This window comes from Pelmatolapia mariae, linkage group LG18 (genome assembly GCF_036321145.2).
Source record: "Pelmatolapia mariae isolate MD_Pm_ZW linkage group LG18, Pm_UMD_F_2, whole genome shotgun sequence".
In the NCBI taxonomy this organism is placed as follows: Eukaryota; Metazoa; Chordata; class Actinopteri; order Cichliformes; family Cichlidae; genus Pelmatolapia; species Pelmatolapia mariae.
The window spans coordinates 15647099-15668939 of NC_086243.1; the positions used below are offsets into that span (position 1 = coordinate 15647099).

The 21841-nt window shown below is 42.0% G+C and overlaps 1 protein-coding gene across 2 annotated transcripts; it reads left to right on the top strand.

The window, feature by feature from the left end:
* Nucleotides 1-1846: 1846 nt before the first annotated feature.
* nyap2b (neuronal tyrosine-phosphorylated phosphoinositide-3-kinase adaptor 2b) lies at nt 1847-21611 on the top strand. 2 transcript variants are annotated; one of them, XM_063461964.1, is made up of 8 exons: nt 1847-2753; nt 5080-5281; nt 8851-9167; nt 12126-13199; nt 16973-18262; nt 18360-18463; nt 19280-19549; nt 19642-21611. In XM_063461964.1, the coding sequence occupies exons 2-8, from the start codon at nt 5103-5105 to the stop codon at nt 19675-19677; spliced, it is 3270 nt and encodes a 1089-aa protein (XP_063318034.1). In that variant the 5' UTR covers nt 1847-2753; nt 5080-5102; the 3' UTR covers nt 19678-21611. The 2 variants fall into 2 exon arrangements, with proteins under 2 accessions (XP_063318034.1, XP_063318035.1); XM_063461965.1 differs by having other exon boundaries at nt 19280-21611.
* The last annotated feature ends 230 nt before the right edge of the window (nt 21612-21841 follow it).

The following is a 21841-nucleotide window of genomic DNA, read 5'->3' on the forward strand; positions in this document are numbered from 1 at the left end:
TAGTCTTGCAATGATTGAAAAAATAAGGTGTTAAGAGAAAATTAAATTAAGAGAAATGAATATGGAATGTAGACATCAGCATAACCACACCAAACGCTTTAAATTGTGTTCTTTATTTCCACAGTGCAAAAATAACATATTCATTATCACAATCTAACCACATTACTTCATTTCAGTTCAGTAAAACTTGCTTTTAAGCATCTATTAAGTCATTCTTAATGCATTTTTATGCGAGTCATTGTGTGTCTGTAAGCGTGCGTGAACTGAAAAGTTGGAGGAATTGTATCCTATTTCACCCTCCATTCTGTCCCAGAGGGAGTGTCCTCCACTGTTCACAAAACAAAGTACTCCTGCGCACGTGGTGGAAAAATTTGTTTAACCCATTCACCCCTGAGATTTCCATACAGTCTGTGTTCATTGAGCTCCGATAGGATCTAATACTTCTTTTGAGAAGTACACAAAAACCATGCACTAAGGTCAGAGTGACCTTTTTGTATATGTGCATGTTTATGTGTGCGTATGCTGAATAGAGCGACTTGCTTTGTGCATGATCAGTCGACCACATCCCTCTCAACAGTCAGGAAAAAGGGGTGTCTACCTTTCGACAGCTGATTTTTATCTAAGCGAGGGCATAGCAGTTGTCTATTTGGGACATGCGGCATGATTTATCTAAAAGTGTGTTTTAAGTGAGTGCATTTCGCCCTGATTTTCTTTTCCTTTATTAACTTAAAAACAAATGCCTAATTTGATAATCAAATGCAGGTCAGCACATCACAGCGTGGTGGACTCACTAGTTCCATTGCTGGCCTTTTTTTAAGGCTTCCCTTCCTCCCTAACCTGACCATCACATGTTTGTGAAAAAATCATTTTGTTGCCTCCAACCTCCCTTTTTTTATACCCCCAACAAAATATAAAACACAACCTGGCCAAGCTTGTGGTGGTGGTGGTGGGGTTAAGAGAAATGGAGGGAAGGTTTGACGAAAACAACAGATCTCTGCTCGCTAATCCTTTTGTGTCGATGGTGTTAATCCATCCAAGCAAACCCAGCCCCCCCACCATCAACCTACCCACCAACCCGAACAGCTCACCCTCCCTTAACCCCTGATTCTGCACCATAGACCAGGCTTTCTCACCACTGAAACAACTGACAGTGCTACTGAAACCAATACTTATCCCCCAGACAGTCAAGCGGGGGTGCACAACAGCCACAGTAGCAGCACCCCCCACCTCCACCCACCAACAAACATGCAACTCAGGCTCAACTCTGTCCTTGTTTTCATCCCGTTCATCTTTTGTGGCCACTGGGAACAAGTTTCTGCACTGGATTGCTTGTTTTGTTCTTCTATGCAAAACATATTTTAAATTTGCATCAGCAGGTCAATGTGTGTGTGCATTAGAAATGGAAAAGTATTGTTGTTTTCTCTCTTTTTTTTTTGTTTCTTGCCTGCATGCATTTATTACTCTTTGTTTTGACTACTATGTAATGAATGAACTTGAAAGCAACACAGTAGAATTCACCGCAAGTGGGGTTTTTTTTATGTGTGTGTGTGTGTCCTGGTGTTGTTTACGAGCTGTGAGAGAGAGAGGGGAGGGAGGGGGTAGCAGGGAGGGGAATCGCATCGGTTGCCAGGGGCAGAGGAGGTTGTGTCTAATGAGGTCACACCCTGGCAACCTGGTGACTCCTCCCACTCAGCCCCCCCCCATCCCTCTCCCTTCTTTCCACTTGGCCCCCTTTGAATGTGCCCACCCACTCAACCCTCCACCCCCCGCCTTCGCCCCCTGACAGAGAGAGCTCTCCGTGGTGCTGAAAGCAGAAAAACAGGATTCAGTTACAGCCCAGTCGCTAAGGGAAGGCAGCAAGGCACACAAGACGAGAGCATAAAAATGACTAACTGCAAAAAGAGGCTGGGGTATGAGTGCTTTTGAAGATGAGTTGAAAAGCACACAAGAGAAAAAAAGAAGTGTAGGAAAAGGAGAGAGAGAGGGAGAGAGGATGACGCTCTAGTGGAAGGTGGCTACAGTAGGCAGTGGGCGTGTTCTTCTTGTTGTGATCTATAGTTGGGAAGCCCAGTGTCATCTGCTTAAGCACAGTGTGAGCGTGCAGACCTATCTGTCTAAGCGGGACGGAGGGAGCAGGCAGGGAATGCCTTACCTGGAAATGCACATCACTTTGCTCTACCTCGGTCTCAACCTTGAGGGCACTGTGGATAAGGATTCCTTTTACCCGGGCAGCACTTTGACATGTTAAAGCAGAAGGAAAGACATTCTGGAAATTAGAAAGACTTTGAGTGCCTGGTCTGTAACTGCAAGTGGGAGCTTCATGTCAGAGCGTGTGAGTGTGTTAGTGTGCATTTGCGTGATGTATGCGGGTGCGGTCAGCTGCTATGCTGCATCTTCCTTCCATCTTTAGCATGTGCAGATGTTTGAAGAAGTGAAGCTGACATCTGGCTTGAACTGTGGAAACATCTGGATTGGAGCGGAGGCGTCTCCCTTTTTTGCCCAGGGAGGGGAGCACTGGCCCGGGTACCCAATGGCCCGGCTCCCTTCTGGCACCAGCCTTATCCTGGGTCACAGGCAGTCTTTCTAGCTGGCCAATCAGTTGGACCATACAATGGATGGAAGTCTATGTGGCTTTAAGTGGAATAGTGCACTGGTGCTCCAGCATAGCTCAGAGTTCATTAGTGTACAGTGGACTTGTCAGGGGAAGACAGACCTCGCATTGGTCCACAAACCAGTAAGGACACAACCCTATTGTAAGTATGCATCAGAACACTTTTTTTATTCACAGCACTGACCTACAAACCCACAAAGCACTGACAAAAAATGCCTGCTTGTCTAATGCTACACATGTCATACTGTGCACCCTTCTCAAGTGCCTATAAAAATAAATCAAGTGTAAAGACATGCCAAGTGTTGCATCAAGTAAACATTAGCTTTAACTTGGTCCTAGAATGATTGTGTGTGTCTGTGTGTGTGCGTGTGTGTATATGCATACACAAGTACCCATGCATGTTGTCACCAGATTCTTGCCCTTGCAATCTTTCTTGACAGTGTGTCTCTAGAATATCCATGCTGGCCTTCTCCTGTGACATGGTTGCTTGGAAACAGAAATGGTGTGCCACTATCATTTAAAGCAAAGTGCACCTCTGTGTTCCAACTGTTGCACCCTATGTCAACTAGGGCAAATGGAGGCAGAAGGGGCAAGGCAGAAAAAAGAGAGAGAGAATGCATCATGTCACTGAGCAAGGCACTGAGCAAAACAAGCTTTGCTTAAAAAAAAAAAAGAAAATGAAAATGTTCACTGAACTGACAGGTTTTATGGAGATGAAAAATTAATAATAGCTTTTTGTATCAATGAGTTGAGAGAGGACAATCCAATGAAAAAGGTTTGGTTGGTAAAAACACTGTGATAAACAAGCTGATTCCAGTGCAGAGTGCTGCTGCAGGCTTACAGGGATTAGGCAGGCAGGCTTAATTCAGCTCAAACACTGTTTGAACTGTGCCTTCCCATTGCCGTACCTCTAACTGGTGTGCTTCGTTTTCCCTCAGCAACTGTGATTTAAAAAAAAATTGGTATTTGTGCAGCTGTAGGTGTTACACTGTGCCTGTGCATTAGTGATAAAACCGGATTATCAGGAGAAAACATCTCTGCACCACTTGACACCAGGCATCCTTGCCCTAGTTTGAACTTTGCTCTTGAGATCCTGATACTGTCTTTTGGCTCTTATCAGTCCTCTCATCTTGCCTGTAAAAGCCTATGCAAAACAGTTTTGAGATGCATCATGGGGAGTGGAACTGGCAGATAAACCCACTGACCTAGCCCACATGTTGGACTTATTCATAGTCGTAGACCGACAAGAGGTAGAAGGATGCTGAGGGATGGCCAGACAATGGCCAGCCTCTGAGTTGGCCATGCAATCTCCATTTGGCTGCCCTCCAAGACCCCCCTTGCTGCCCTTGCCTCTCTACACACACACACATGCACATGCAAACATATATCGAGATATCACAAGCCCCCTCCCCCTCCCCACGCAAGCTCACACTCAGTGCTTGTCTCACACGTAAACAAGCATGAGTCTTAGGTTGATCTGAAAACACTGACCTACATAAAAGCATGCTCTGTCTTCTCCTCTTCCACCACTGCCCTCTCGAAATTCACATTTGGCCGTTGCACATTGTATGTACTGTGTTACATGCGGTTGCACTTGTTTTCAGCCAAGTGAACATACATGCAGACTGAATCGGATCCTTAACTGCTTCGTTCTGTGCCTCGACTTTAAGTGGCTGCAAACGATTGCTTTTATAAACTAATTACCGTCTAGGAGTGAATCACTGAGTAACTGCATAAGTGTCGACATTTCACAGAGAAGGCTTCTCACTTTTTTCATTAAGAACATTAATGTTATCACCGTCTCAAAAGGCAGAACTCAAGAAGAGAGTATTTGAGGATTTAAGAGACAAGATTGATGATATTTGTAAATGTAAAAGCATGCATCGTAGTTTTGTTTCATTTGTGCTGATCTGATTGCTTCCAGGAGTTTTATGCTTTCCGAGTCCAGGCTTTATTATGACTGCAGAGGATGAAAGCCCTTTTTCAGTCTCATTCACACACTCGCTTGGTTAAAGCCAGTAATTTCAGCCAGAAAATGTGCAAACACAACTGAGAAGATTAGCAGCCGCTACTGGTCCACACTGAAGCAGAAGGTTATGAGTAATTGTCGCTAAATAGTGAGTCTTAGCTCTTTCCATGTGCACATGAGCTTTTGTATATGTTTGCATGTGCATGTGTTTTTTTGTGTGTGCGTGTGTGCATCTGTGTGCAGAGTGAACAGTAGAAAAAGATGTTGCAAACCTCCAGGGAAAATACTCTTCTGTATACAGACATGATGCAAGGCCCACCACCAACTCTACAGCAACATTCAGACCTATTCAAAATCAACAGCAATGTCACATATACTCAACATGTGGCACTAACGTGTGGCCTGTGAAATCCATCTTTTCTCATGACTGGCCCACTCTTGTATTTTGTGACCCTTCTAGAAGAATAATTATGACTGATATGTCTTATATGCCCCCCAGAATGCAGTGGAAATACTTGAAGAATGATGAGCTCCAAAGAGGAGGAAACTCTCAGCTTTTTCCAATATGTTGAGGAGAATGGCCTGAGAGTCTACAACGGCCTGGTAGCTCAGAACTTGGACCACGCCAGGAATGAGAGAAACAAGATATTCCTGAAGGAAAAAAACGAGAAGAAGAGAAAACAGGAGGAAGCCATAAGGAGGTAGGATGAAAACAAGTAAAGTGCTTGCAAATATGAAAACCTCAATAGTATGTTTTGACTACATTTAAAGCAGGGAATATGGGAAAAGAGGGGGGGGGGGGGGGGAATGACATGCAACAAATGGTCCAGCCAGCTGGATATTGAAACGGGGGACTTGATGCTCAAGGGCATTTGGACCCGTGTGGTATGAGCCCAAACCACTTTGCCTTCGGGTATCCCGTGCTTAAGGATGAGGAAATTGGGACAAGTAGCCAGAGGGTTTGTTAATTTGCTATGTTATGGAGTTTACAAGTGTGGATCAGTGCACTCCGTGATCTATGGAGGATAATTAATTTTTCACTTTTAGACTTATTTGGGACTTGTCCTTGTATGGAGGTCATCACTGCTCTATTTTTGAGATGGCAAGCTTTTACAATTAAGAAGGAATGAGGTGGGCCAGGACAGTAAAACAGCCAGGAAGTTAGAAAGTGAGGGTGGGAATTAGGCTGATTATGTGAGTGTTTCGAAACACCTTTATTTAAAAACCATCTGGAAACATGGAAATGTGTGTGTCTGTGTGTGTGTGAGAGGAGGGTTCTAACCAGCCTTATGAACACTCGCATGTCTGACTGCACTGTTTTTTAGAGCAGTGCCACTGAGCATGGTGCCACTGAAACTTAACTAAATAAGAGGCACAGGCTGTAAACATGTGCCTAGCACGTGGAAAAATCCTGCTTGCTGGGTGTTAGAGAACCACTGGGTGTTAGATTATCAGGAGATGATACCAGGGTATTTGGAGGGATTTTGAAAGTTGTTGGTGACAACATGGACATTTGCAATCCCCAAAAATGGAGAGTAGATCTTTACAATCATGACATAAAAAGAAACTCTATATCCATCAGGCATCATACTGAGTAATATGATTTTTTATTAGGTCTTAGAATGATGTCTAATCTATCAATTTAATCTAAAGTTTGCTGTAATATAGGACGGAAAGAAGCATGAGTGTACACTGGGTACTTGTAATTTATGCTTTCCAGTGTTCTCAAGCATTCTAAAAATAATTTTGCTTGCTCTAAGTCTGTCTGGCTCAAAGTATTTTAGCAGCTGATGGCAATTTTAGCAGCTCATCAAATAATTAAGGTGCTTTTGGGGAGTTGAGCATTTATATCTGACCAGATGTGGCTTTTTAACCTATTTATCCAGGAACACTTTGATCCCTGTCATGCTTCTCTCAATGGTCCATGCATCTCCAAAGAGCTCTGTCTCTTTTTTTGGCTCCCAGTATGACTGGATATGCAAATGGCACATCACTTGCATGATCAAAGCTCAACTTTACACCGCTGGCATTAGAAAAACAAAGTGGCATTTTTAGAGAAAATTCAGAAATCTTTCTTTGCCTCTATTTTTAACCTACCAGCAAGATCTCATTGTCCTCATTGTTATGCAGTCCTGTACAGTAACTTTGGTGAATGGGACAGGGTGACACCTGAGGAAAGTGCCATCTGCTGTTTACTTTCTTTTAGGTGTTGCCAAACCTAAAACATTAATTCACAGTCACTGGAGAAAGAGACAAAAAATAGTTGGATTTTTTATGATACCTTTAAGTAGGTCAATGAGACGACCCATTTTTTTTACAGTAAGTGAATGACTGTGAGAGTGTAAGAATTTGTGTGTGCATGCTGCGTACTATGTGCGTGCATGGGCATGAACAACCGGAAAAGGGAATATATTAGTTTAAGAGAAAGGGTTGGAAAGAGCAAACTGACAGTGTGATCGTGTAAAGGAAAAAAGAGCTTGTTAGAACAAGTGTGTTTTAGAGTTGGGGGGAAAGTGGGGGAAAAAATGTTAAAGAGAGATTAAGTGTGAGCTCAGTTGCAGGAGGTGGGTTCTGCCTGGTAACAGCTGGAGCAGCCATAGGCCAATCAAATCAGCACGTTTGGTTTGAGTGAGGCGGGCCTTCCTGCCTAGCACACTCTCACTCTGGTTTTCTTTTATTGTATTTCATCAGAGGGAAAAAAGTTATCCACACAGTCACAAACACACAAATCCATTTAAATGTCTAAGAGTCTTCAAAACGACCCTTATCCCACATTCATGCACACACACGCACACAGATGCACACGCATTTACTTATGTTTGCATATGCATGCAAATTCCCAACGACTGCCCTGCCCTTTGTGCACACGTGCATGCAGACACAAACAGACGTGTTTTCCTTCCTTATTTCTCAGTATGTCATTTAGTAAGTGTTTGGGGTTTTTTTTTTTTTTTTTGGGGGGGGGGGGGGGGGGGGGGGTGTTGTTTGTTTTTTTTGGGGTAGGGGGGGGGTGCCTTGTTTTGCCATCCCATGGTGTCACAGTGAGACAACCAGAGCTGCTCAAAAACAAATCAACCCCAACTGCGCCTACTGCACCTGTGGTCTGTCCTCTAGCCAATCACTGGGCAAATATCCTATAAATAACCCAGTCACCAGTACTCCAGTCACACCCAGCCACCCCCACACTACCAACCCATGTATATAAAAGTGCACGTCACAGCAGATGCATGCCCAAAACATGTAAGACATTGTTAATGCTTAACTGCTGACACCTGTGGCTGAATCTTGTTGATAAAGAATTTATAATTTCTTCATTGATGTTTTTTTCCAGACATATATATTATTGTTTATAATATTTTATAGTTATTTACATAAACTTGTGATTTTTAACTTCTGGGTTTGTTCATTCTGTGCCTCTACATGTTTCTGCAGGTCCCTTTTTTAAACTTATATCAGCAGTATCCTATTAAAACAAACCCTGCTGCGGTTATCATGTGCTTATGGCATGCACGTGTGCTTTATTATTGTTGTGCAGTGGCAGCTGGTTTTGTGTCTGGTTTCTATGGGTACCCTGTTGCTAGGCAAAGTTAAGCCCCTGACCAATGAACCCAACCCACTGAGCACCTTCTGTTCAGCAGCTGGCCAGAGAGGGAGTCATAGTCAGCAAAGTAACAGGCTGAGGGGTCACCCCCACATACATCCATACCAACATGCATGGTTGACAATATCACACATGCAAATGTGAGATTTTTCAAACAGATAAATCTCTTAAATGAAGTTTAGTTCTGCTCTCTCTTTAATATGATGCTAAAACACAGTCAGATCTTGAACTCATTTACTCACCCATTTACACTCAAGCACACACTTCCCTTTACACCATTATTGCACAACACTCAGACATCATTAACACTCCATTCAGGCCAATCATCCGTTTAAAGGGATTGATTGTGTGTGCTTATGTGAGGGTTATCAGTCATATCCAGGGTTAAACTCAAATCAATGCTTTGCCCTGAAAGAAGCCATCCTGTCAATGGCACTAACACATCTGTTATTGTTAACTTAGTGCTCTTGTTATTTTGACCACCTGCACACAATGAAATGCACATACCTACGTGCGCATACGATCAAATGAAAGACGTTTGATGGTAATGTGTTGGATTGTGGAATGTCTGTATTTCTGTGTCTTTATCTTTTTTATTATTTGCATTCCACATTTATTCATTCTGATCTCTTAACCCTTCTCTTTGTCCTTCCTCTTTCGCTGTTTCAGATCGGGTGAGGAGATAGCAACTGAGGGCAAGCACTTGCGTATGGGCTTAAATACCATGCCAGACCCCCAGGAACGCATGCCCGTGCCCCACCTGCACCCTATCGCCTGTGGGCAGGGCTTCTCAGTACGCTCCCAGTCCCTTCACTCGGTCGGTGGTGGGAACACTGGGGGTGGAGGAGAGGAGGAAGTGGGAAGTCCAACTTCTAGGAAGCAGCCCCCGCCTAAGCCAAGGAGAGACCCAGCCACCAAGCTGAGCATGTCGTCTGAGGCGGTGGACCACAGTCCCATGTCCACCTGCCGCGGGGAGAGATGTGACGGTGAGTGGTGGTGGCACTTCACACAAGACTGATGCACTATATATAGCTGAACTGCAGGGCCCTCTTCAACATTGCTTCTCTCACAATGACATGACATTTAACTATTCAGTGTATGCTTTTCACTGACCTACCATAGGTGTAAACTGATATAAGATGAAGGGTGTAAATACAATAGGGGATTGAACTGTGATTAAAGTATTATATATCATATGTATCCATATTTTGGCTATGCTAAACAACATTGCAAACATGACAGCCTGAAGCACATGTATAATAATAAATGAATATTTAAAGACATCTGTGCTGCAATATGTTCTGATGGTCATGGTTTTCCATTTCGTGAGGGCTGGCCTACTCTAGCATGCATTTAATAACATACCGCAAAATGAACAGGCCATATAAACTGAGAATACCATTATAATACCAAAGAAAAATTAAGAAGTTTGGGATAGGTTGTACCTTTGTTTGAGTTTTCATTCTCACAGTCCTTTTTTTCTCTTGTTATCAAATTAGCAAATGGTAGTTTGCGTATTTTTGCTTCCCAACAGATAAATCAGGTTGCATGTGTGAGTACTACCATGTAGAGACAGAGATGGAAGTAGTCACTTATAATGCATGTGATTGTGTGTGTGTGTGTCTTTTCTCATGTCTTAAGGCTTTGGAGAAAAAGTACCCCAGTTTATCATGTGTTATCATGCTCGCTTCATTTTTCACTATATTTCAAGAACCTTGAAGTGTATGATAAGATCTTTGGGATAGGTTGAGATTATTTATCCTGTGCATGTAATCATCAGGTGTTGCTCTATATACAAACTCCATCTCTTGCTCAGCATAGTAGGTTTCAGCTCAGCAGAGTAATAATAGTGCTTCTTATAGAAGGTTATTGCCACATTGTTAGTAATTTAAGCTGTTTCCATGCATCAACTGCTTTGACAGTTCTAACCTTGCTTAAAACTCCTCTTCAAATATGCCTTGTGTCAATGTAAGACCAGTTTAGAGTAATTTAACTGAACATTATTATCCCAAGACAATTTTTCTTGCAACAAATGCAAGCTGCACAGTACTGTCTCAGGGGGAAAAAAATATCACAATACATGCATTTTGCAAAGTTAAACTGATAGAGTCTTCAGGTTGCATTAATAACAAAAAGATTTAGAGTTTGCAGGGAGCATTGACTCCATTCTAGTTTGGATGCTTTGCTGCCAACGTGATGTTTAGGGAGTCACCCTGCCTGGCTCAGATTGGTGGGGATCACTATGTGCGCACAGATCTTCCTGGGCACCACGGCAACCATCTCACAGAAACAAGACCCCCTGCAGCCCAGCCAATCCCAGCATCACTCTGCAGCTTGGGCCAATGAGGTTCCAGAGATGCTGAAAACTAAGGCTTCTGAGCCAATCAAATTGAGAGTGTGGGGGTGTCCCTGGCTGAGGGGAGGGTTGCGTGCTCTGTAGCTGGCGCTTTAGTGGTAAGGGGAGGAGCTTGTCAGAGTAGAATTCATTCAGGAGGAGCGATTGACCTAGATTCGTTTTCCCCAGGAGGAGTGGGAGGGGGGAGGGTGCTGCGGGTAAACACATCCGCTGCAAGGGGGAGGTGGGGTAGAGGGAGCAGTGGAGAGAGGAGAAGAGAAAGGAGAGCGATGTTTTGAAGGGGTGGATTCATCATCCATGGTGAGACAGATCTCAGCATTAACCATGGAAACCTGCTAGTGTAGTAATGTAATTTGCTGCTGTGGAAACGAGGAAGAGGAACACCATTATGTGCCCATTACTGCCCGCACATATATGCACATGGATGCACATGCCCACACAAAGACAGGAGAGGAGCATATGCAGGAATCTCAGTATCATAGTCCAAAGAAGCACATGCCAAAACACATTTGGGCTTAACCAAATCTTGTATTAGCACATTATTAGCAAGTGTTAATTAGGAGAGAACACCAGTCCAAAAGACCCAAGCATCCTCTGTTCAAATTACTTTATATATATGATCGTGACTAAATGTATAGCATGCAAAAAGCAGAACAAAATTGGATGTTTTGTTTTAATTTGTAGTCTTTACTTTTGGTTCTCGCACTGGATCATAAACCTAACATTGAATTCATTTTTTTTCTCAAATAATATTATAAACAAGAGACATTTTTATCAACGTGCAAAACACTGTATCCAATTTTTTTGCAAAAAAAAAAAGGTAAAAAAATAGAAAAACAAAACAAAACAAAAACAACCTAAACTGTGAAATAGGTACATATCAGTCCTAATTCCTCTCTCTTAATGTGTCGGCATCTTTAGTGTGTGTTTGTGCGCCTGTATGCATGGAGTAAGGGTGGTGAGTCATACGGTTACTGGAACTAGGAGTGTGTCTCGGCCATCTGCCACATGAATTATTTAAGGTATAAAATTTGCAGTTTTAAAAATTTTAGACATACTCCAGCTCTTAACCACATTCATCTCCCACTACCTGCCAGTGTGAGGGACACTTCTATCTAAACATCTCAGTATTTGACCTAGAAATAGACTCAGAGCAAGTTGGGAGCATAGCGCTATGGCTACTCTCTGTAAGCTACTGTAGTGGTACCGCAGTGTATTTTACAGTACTAGCTGTACAAATGCCTCTCCGCACCACATCTAAAGAGATTCGCACTGCAAAGCTACGTCACCACTATCAGAAAGAAGCTCAACAGTGTGTGTGACCCAGATAGTATACTCGCATGCTGCCATATATGTGACCTAGAAACATGTATATGCCTCAACTATTCCCACATATCTGACTCAAGATATTGCACTCAGCAGCACATATAGACCTACAACTGACCCACATTAATAATTAATGACAAATAGATTACAAAAACTTGAATTTCACCCAATTCAGTAATCTATTATATATGACTCTATAATTATTTGACTCACACCTCAACAAATTAGATCTTAGACTTTCTTTCTCTCTCTTTTTGAGCAGTTCAGGGATGCAGTGAGGACTGCAGGAGGGTGCCACCACCCAAACCCAAGAGGAACCCCAACACACAACTGAGTGTTTCCTTCGATGAGTCCTACATTAAGAGCCATGGAGGCAGTGGGGTTTGCCCCTCCAAACCCCTCCACCATGTCACTTCCCCTAACGAATGCAACCCATCACCTCCTCAAAGTGATGAAAGCCCTACTGATGACTGTGAAGACGAACCTGTCTATATAGAGATGGGTGGGATTGATGTTGGAACGCGAGAACCCTTGAAGAGTGAGGATGAGGAGCCAGATGAGTCTGTGTATGAGGAGATGAAGTACCCAGCTCTGGATGACATGGAGTACCGCACCGACCCTGTAGGATGTCGTTCTGCGTGCCCTACCCCGGCACCCTATGAACCTGAGCCTCTCAGCCGCTGCTCCACACCTCGAAACATTCCACTGTGTGACATTCCTGCACCCTTCCCCAATTTACTCACTCATCGACCTCCACTGTTGGTGTTCCCACCAGCGCCTGCCCAGTGCTCGCCTAACTCAGATGAGTCTCCCCTCACCCCTTTAGATGTAGCCAAATTGCCCATGCTGGAGAACCAGTCGTACAGCAAATCTCCCACCTCTTCCACCGAGCCACCCTCCTCCGCACACATCCGTAGGGAGCTCACAGCCACCCCAACTCTCACTGTCTCTGGACGCTCCTCTGCGCCTCCTCTGCCCTGTACCCTTTATAAATCCTCATCATCATCTTCCTATCAGCGTAGCCACTCTGCTTGTCCGTCGCCAGTCAGCATGGGTCGCTGTCTCACCCCTCTCAGCCTCATGCGTACACCTCCCTTTGATGCTCCGATGCCATTCCCTGGGGGTCTGCCCCGAAGTGCTTCTGCTACACCGCATGGAAAAGGCTCGCCACCTCAAGATGGTGTCGGACGACTTCACGGGTCTATGCAAAATGTATCAACAGGCCGCTCAAGGACACCCACCAGCCCGCTGGATGAACTAACCAACCTGTTTACGACAGGCAGGAATATGCTAAAGAAAAATTCCAGTGGAAGAAAATCCAAGGAACCTGGAGAAAGTAAGTCTTACGATTATGAAATGTAGTTACAAAAAGATACTAATTCAAAGTATTGCAAACTTTCTGGTTTCCATATGAGTGTAGATAGTTTGCAAACACATGCCCATTGAACAGTTTTTCCAACCTGTCTACTGTACACACATTTGTTTCATGAGAATGACAGATTTAGTTAGAAAGCAGCACTAGAAAGTAGGATAACAAACTGAAGAGCAGAGGTAACACAGAAGTGTGTCACAGGGCAGCGTGCACTGTGTTAGTGTAAAGAGATTTAGCGGCAGTAAACCTGGCAGCAAACATAAATAAACACTTTTTAATTCCTTAATCAGTCCACATTTAGGGTTAACAAGTTTGATCCTGCAAAATCACGAGTTTGTGCATTTAATGCATTGCTTTCACAGCACGATGTTTGCAGGGCACTTTGCAGTTTGCGTTTGTTTAATCTAGACCTGCCAAGCCAAGTCTGATACAGATCGTATAATTTAATCTGAGAGGATTAAAGACTAAAGCGGGCCGTAGGTCTCTCAAACCAACTCATGGCTTTAGTCCATCAGGCAGCATTACTTTTAAATATGTAAACATCAACATTTAAATACAGATATTATGCCACACTCAGGAAGACGCTGCCAAAATATGTGCGGTCGGGTAGGAAAACAAACCCCTTGCTGCACAAATTGAATTTACGAAAGAAGAAAGATATAAAAGCAGAAAATATTTCTGAGTCTGGTGCCAGCAGCATTATCAGTCAGGCACAAATTGGCCTTCTCATTCTCAAGCATATTGCAACCTTTATTTTTCTGTTAAAATAGAGGTGGTAAACGTGAATATTGTGAAACTCAATGTGCTTACTATTTAAACTGTACAAAAACAGAACAGGATGATTCACAAATTCTTGAAGCTTAGATTCATTTTGTAGAGGCATGTCATACTTTACTTGAGAAGGGTCAGTAACAAAGTCAGATGGAGTCGACATGCTGTTTAACCCTCAACTTCACATAACTCTCTTCATACCTGAGTTTCACAATCTGAAAGAATTTAACAACAATTTAACAGCTTAACAGTTTTCTTTAATGTAAATACCACCAAACACAGCATTTATGCATACATCATAAATCATGAAAAAAACCAAACTACAAAGAATCCACACATCCATCCTTACTCAGTGCTCTTAGCAACTACAACATAGCAACAGTGGAAGGAGGAGAAATCCCTGTTTCTTATTTGCAGATTCCCTCCCCGTGGGTAATGCAGCCAATCACAGCTCAGGGCACGTCAGACTACAATGCATGCTCCTGATAGAGATATTATGCCTCTGAACTCTATCCTACACCTGATCACAGGATTTCAGATTCCCTTTTCTGTCCAATCAGCACACACATACGTAAGCCAATCGGGCAGCTGGAGCAGCTGTGCAGATGGGGACGGTGGACGCTGAGAGAATTTATGATTTCTTGCCATTTTGACTGTAATGAGATATACATGTTCATGCATGTACCAAACTGGTATACATTTTTTGCTTATTCCTGAGATTGTCATTATTAGCTGCTGAATAATGTGCTTTTAGTTAGATACTGCATTTAGGTGCGAGGATTACCCTTTGATTTCTCATCAGTGAGATTTTTGGTTTAGTTAGTGCAAATGTCACATGTGTTGTGTGTTGTGAACATGAAGGTTATGAAGGAATGGAGGATCATTTTGTTCTTTCCCTTTCTAAGGCAACAGGGGCAGCAACAGCTACCCTGACCCACTTACCAACTGGTTAATCAACACACTTGCTCTCTTTTACTCCCCCCCCCCCATACACACATCAGCATAAAACTACACATATGACGCATGCAGGCATGACAGGGGATGCTTCCACAATGTATTGTAGGTTAAAGCTTGTACGGAAACCATCCAGAGACACGATCTATATGGAAATCAGTCATGCATATATATATATATATATATATATATATATATATATATATATATATATATATATATATATATATATATATATATATACATATATATATATATATATATATATATATATATATATATATATATATGGATATGTGTGTGTGTGTGTGTGTGTGTGTGTGTGTGTATATATTTATTTATCCATACGGTGGTGGGATAAAGTTTTTGCCCCTTTCCTAAATTCCTATTTTTTTGTATGTTGATCACACTTAAATGTTTAAGATCGTCAAAAAAAATGATGAAATGAAGTTTCTAAATGAAGTTGTTTATTTTTAAGAGGACAAAAATTTAAACCTACATGGCCCTGCTTGAAAAAGTGATTTTCCCCTAAACCTAATAACTGGTTGGGCCACCCTTAGCAGCAACAAGTACAATCAAGTATTTGTGATAACTGGCAATGAGTCTTTTGAAGCCCTGCAGAGGAATTTTAGCCCACTCATCTTTCCAGAATTGTTATAATTCAGCCACACTGGAGGGTTTGGGAGCATGAACCACCTTTTTAGGGTCATGCCACAGCATCTCAATTGGATTCAGGTTTCAGGACTTTGTCTAGGCCACTCTAAAGTATTCATTTTGTTTTTCTTAAGCCATTCATAAGTGGACTGGCTGGTGTGTTTCATTGCCTTGCTGCCAGATGTAATAAGATACACACCTTGCAAAAAGTTCAACTTTTGTTTTGTCGGTCCACAGAGTATTTTCCCAAAAGACTTGGGGTTCATTAAGATGTTTTCTGGCAAAACTGAGAGCAGCCTTTATGTTCCTTTTGCTCAGCAGTTGCTTTTGTCATAGAACTCTGCCATGCAGGGCATTGTTACCCAGTCTCTTTCTTATGGTGGAGTCATGAACACTGACCCTAACTGAAGCAAGTGAGGCCTGCACTTCTTTGGATGTTGTTCTGGGCTCTTTTGTGACCTCTTGGATAAGTTGTTGCTGCACTTTTGGGGTAATTTTGGTTGGCCGGTTACCCACTGTGGTTCACTGCAGTCCCACAGCTTTAGAAATGGCTTTATAAACTTTTCCAGACTGATAGATCTGTTACATTGTCTTTTATTTGTTCCTGAATTTCCTTGGACCGCAGCATGATGTCTGACTTTTGAGGATGTTTTGGTCTACTCCACTTTGTCAGGCAGGTTTTATGTAAGCGATTTCTTGATTGAGAACAGGCGCAGTAGTAATCAGGCCTAGAGAAACTGGCTAGAGAAATTGAACTCATCTTTCCAAAGATGTGATACACCACAGTTAATTTATCTTATAACAGGAAGGGGCAATCATTTTTTTCAAGCAGGGCCATGTAGGTTTGGATTTTTTCTCCCTAAATAATAAACACCTTCATTTAAAAACTGCATTTTGTCTTTGCTTGTGTTATCTTTGTCTAATATTGAAATTTGTTTGGTGATCTAAAACGTTTAAGTGTGACAAACGTTAAAAAAATAGGAAATCAGGAAGGTGGCAAACAATTTTCACACCACTGTATATGTATATGGCTATCAATCATTTTGTTTCAACTCCAGAGGTTTGCAACTCCTACCACAGCTTCTTAAATGGGTAGTAAGGGACACCTAGTGGATAATTGTTTGCATTGCAGTAACAAGTCTGATTCTGATGATACTCACAGTTTGTCCCACTGTTCATTATTATTATTATTATTATTATTATTATTATTATTATTATTATTATTATTATTATTATTATTATTTGTGTGTGTGTGTGTTTTGTAATCCAGTTTATTTTGATAGGTACATCAAAAACTGAATATCTATTGATTCACCTAATTATGTGTTTTTTATTTTTACCCCCCTTTTCTTTGGCAGCTGAGTCCAAAAGTAAGTCTCACAGTGAGTCAAAGCGAGAAGGCAAGGAACGTCACAGTCACAGCAAGGAGTCCAAGCGTGAATCCAAGGAGCGTCACAGTAAAGAGTCTTCACATAGAAAAGACAGAGACAAAGACAGAGAAAAAGACAAAGAGAGAGGAAGCAGCAATGCAGAACCTCTGCCCCACAGACGAAATAGTAAAGACCGTACTTGTAGCAATGTAGATGCACAGCTTGTTCGCAGGGATAGCAGGGACCAGGCCTGCAGCAATGCAGAGCCCATCCCTGTGAGGCGGGACTCCAAAGATAGGGGCAGCAGCTCCATAGAAACAATCCCTTTGATAAGAAGAGACTCCAAGGACAGAGGGATTAGCAATGGTGACCTATTACCAAGGAGAGACAGTAAAGATCGAAGTGGGGGACATGGAACGGAGTCTTTGCTGAGACAGGAGAGCAAAGACAGAGACAGACTGCTTGATCAGCCACCTGAGCTGTTACCAAGGCAAGACAGCAAGGAAAGGGCAAGAAATCCTGTAGACTACAGACATGAAAGCAGAGAGAGACTGGATCAGCCACCTGAACTCTTACCCCGACAGGATAGCAAAGAGCGAGCCAGAAATGGTGTGGACTCAAAGCACGAAAGCAGAGATAGGCCCCCTGAGCTTCTTTCCCGACAAGAGAGCAAAGACAGGGTTAGAACCGGACCAGAATACAGGCATGACAGCAAAGACCATCGTCCCGATTTGTTACCCCAACAGGAGAGCAAAGAGAGAGAAAGGAATGACATGGAGCACAAATATGAAGGTAGAATAGATCAGCCACCAGAGATCCTTCCCCGGCAAGAAGCACCCAGAAGCAGCAACAGCAGGGACAGAGTTGGTTCCAACTCCGAATCCAGGTATGAGGGGAGAGATCGAAGCTGCCACAATAGTGGAGATCTTCCTCCTCCTCCTTTACCCAGGCAGGACAGCAAAGATCTGAGCAGAACTGGCCTTGAAGTGAGGCGGGACAGCAAAGACAGAAGTTTGAATGGCTCAGAGCATCATCATTTTGACATCAAGAGCACCAAGAGCCCTTCATCAATGGAATACAGGTGTGATAATAAGGAGCGAGGATACAGATCAGATGGCACCCCCCGACGAGATAACAGAGCAAATTACAACACAGACCAGTCAAAAGCACAAGAGAGGAATGGCAGCACAATATCAGGACAGCATTCATCAACAACAACACCCACTCACCACGGAAGGTCATCAGGTAGTCCTCCGATGACCATGGGAACAGGAAATGGTGAGTGTTAGGACCTAAATTTTAAGGCGGCATTAGACAATGCATATAACTATTCAAATGGCATACTACTAAATGTGATTTTTTTATTCCTTTGTAGATCTGAAAGCAGCATCTAAGTATGCCCGCTCACCGTCTAAACCTGCTAATCCTTCCCCGGTGGGAACTCCACAAAGGAGGGCAACAGAGACACATCAAAGTCAGGTATGCATATCTGGTTTGTTCTTTCTTTTGTTTTGTTTTGTCTGTATCTTTACCTGAAGTGTCAGTTTCTTATAGGTCCTGAAAACTTATTTCTTAGTCTGTTATGGAACAGTTTGGACTGTTTAAAGACATTTTGTTCTAGTTGGTCTTCAAACTGGTGTGGGGAAAGTCTTTTATCTCAACAATTTAAATTAACTGACTATTCAATTGACTGACTAGTTAACTATTTGACAAAACACTAATTAATAACACTGATTAATTAGGCATTTTTCATTAGTAATGTGAAAAATCTTCAGTTTATTAAAACATAGTGGTTACAACTGAAGATTTATTTAAAAAAAAAAAAAGTAAATCGTTTGCAAAGACAGAGAAGAGAAATCCACAGCAGGTTTCACAACTTTCACAGAGATCTACATTATGTTTAACTCGTCATCTTCTGCCAGATATATCAATTGTATTTTTTTAAAAACTGATTTATTAAGTCATAACGTAGGATGAAGTTCATGAGTAAGGGTGCTCCTAGCACAGCAATTTGGTGAACATGATTTTTGTCAAAATCATTTTTCTATTTTTTTTTCTTTTATTGCCTAAAGCCGGGAACAGATAAATGGGTTTACCATTCTCTCCATTAAAAATGATCAGTACTGGTGAGACGCTGGGTTACACCAAATCAAATCAAAAACCACACCCATCCACCCCTGAATTCATTTTTTGTGTTATATGATCACTTAGTCAATTGTGAATGACATCAAAAAGAAATTCTAGAAAGAGTTCATTTGTATTTATTTCACGTGGTATGTTAAATGTGTTGCTCAGATGCCCCAGATGCCATGGATATGTGGAGACACCACTATGCTAGAGCAAATCGAGAGGAAACGCACCCTATGCATGGAAATCCGTTCCAGACAGCATCCGCACTTGCAGAGATCTCTGGAGAGGCCTCCTCCTCCTCTGCCAGACAGGAATGAGGACAGGCACCAGGAACGAAGTCAGTGCAAGCAGGAAAATACATCTGTCCTCCCTAGCTGGGGAAAAAACGGCGGGACCAAGAAGATCCGTCCTCCTCCATACCCCACCCAGACAACGGTATTCTGGGATACCGCCATCTGACATTTACAAGGCATTTCAAACACATAACCCACAGTTAACCACTCCCTCTCCTCCCTTAAACATCACAGGCTTCAGGGCGGCCGCTGAGAGGACAAGAGGGATGATGCTCACTGATGTCAAAGGACAATGGTGGTTACCACAGCAATATTTCTGCTTGTTCAGGTTGTCATGTTTCTTATCATCACTGGTGATATTTGATATTTTTCTATTTCCTGTGACTGGACTCCTGTAATGTAATTAGTAGAGTAGATATTTGATGATGAATAGATATTTTCTAAATGAGATGATGGGGATCAAAAGGCAACTTAAATTATGTATAGTAGATGTAGATGCAATCTAATATTTGTTTTTATGTTATTTTTGTTCAGGTTATTTTACATTTCAAAACATAATCTATCGATACTTGTACTGTAGTTGCATAATTTTCTTATGCCAAGCGCTTTTTTTTGTTTGTGCTTAAAAGCACTAAAATGAATGGACTATTTAATTCTGTCTATATATACTTTACATTTTCACTGTTGTATTGTAAGTTGAGGAGTTTACGTCGCCGTGCTTTAGATTCCAGGTCTCTCCATGCCTGGTCCAGGATGTTCTAGAATGTACAACAGCTGGTCCTAGAACAGAAACAGGAAACTACTTGTGCTTCAGTTTGTATTTAACAGTGAGAAACTGTGTGGTCACTACGTCAAAGCCTTTTAAAGCTGTTTCGCAGGAAAGCCTGTTGGCTGGCATTTGTAGAGGACAGAGATAGTGTGTAATGTTTTTTGCGGTATTCTAAAATACACTATGAGGGCGTGGTGGGGAGGTAGCAAATTAGAACATACATTATAAACAGGATCATTTTCCAAGACCAGCCAAAGCCTGTAAAAGCGAGATATGGGTGTGGCTGCACTTTGGATGCTTGGTTATTTAAAATGGGATTAGTGGCAATAGCTGGCGAGTACCAGCATCTTTACATTGCCATGCACACTGCAAAGCACCGTGACAGTGTAAATACTTGATGCCAACGACCAGCCCGTACAATCAACACCTGAGCTTTTAGAAGATTTCTTAATTTCACTGCAGATTATAATAGCCATATGCACTTGCTTAAGAAGTAACTTTCAAGTTTATGCTTATATATATTTTTTGAAATTGTTAGGAATAGTGAGTTGTGCCATGTAAGTTTTCATTTATTGGCTGAAAGGTAAAGCCTCAGGAGAATGGCTGGGTGTGTGACATACAGTCATCTATATTTGGGTGTCTCTGACAATGTTTCCAATCCAATTCAATGGCTGGCAACCATTTTAGAGATCAAATTATTGAAGGACCTATCACATGACAACAGCTCTAAGCTGTCAAAAATGACGGGGAGGGGTTGCACAAGGGCCTGCAATTCTGTGAGGCTACGAAAAAATAAGTAAACTGCACTAACTCTCTCATCTTCCTTCACATTAAATCAGGCTGGTTACATACACATTCATCTCCCCCTGCTCTCTCCCTCTACCTCAACCTCTTATTTGCATGAATTCAGTTGGTTCTCTTTTGCACATTAAAAGGCAATGTCACCATTGCCAAAATAGTATGGGTTTAACAACAGCCCCTAAAGTGCAAGTGCAGTACCCCCTCTCTATGAGAATCAACGATTCAGAAACCTTCATTGGTACCAGTATGCGTGTGAGGGAGAGAGCTGTGGGCGTGTGTGCGCGTGTGTTTATGAGTGTGTGTGCCAGGCTACACTGTATGCAAGTTGCTAGTTTAAAAAAAAATGATTGTCTTAAGACATTCACTTTGCCCTCATGATGTTGGTGGGTGAAGGTTGGAAATGTAACAATGATGATGATGTACAATCTTTTTGTGTGTATAAACGTGCACTGTGAAAAGGTAGAGAGAGCACCGCACCGTCAGTCCTCTGTCTTATTGCACTGAGTGTTCTCTTGTTTTGCGTAATAAAAAAAAGAAAAGAAAAGGAAAAAACATGTTTGAGGAATAAAGTACTGTATTCTGATTGTCACTTGGGTTCTGTTGAGAGAAATAAATAAATACATATGGACTTGAAACCTGCTATGGAAAATCTGCATCCTGTCAAAATGCTTCTTTTTCTTAAAATTTTATTTATTTATTTATTTTTTGCATGACGTGTCAAGTTAAAGTCTGATTTTAAAATGACAAAATGAAAAACAACTTAAACACAATAAAATAATAATAAACACAAGAAAAGGTCATTTCAGAGAGGATTACAGTACTAGTCTGACAGATTATAGCACAATTATAGAACATAGGTACCAT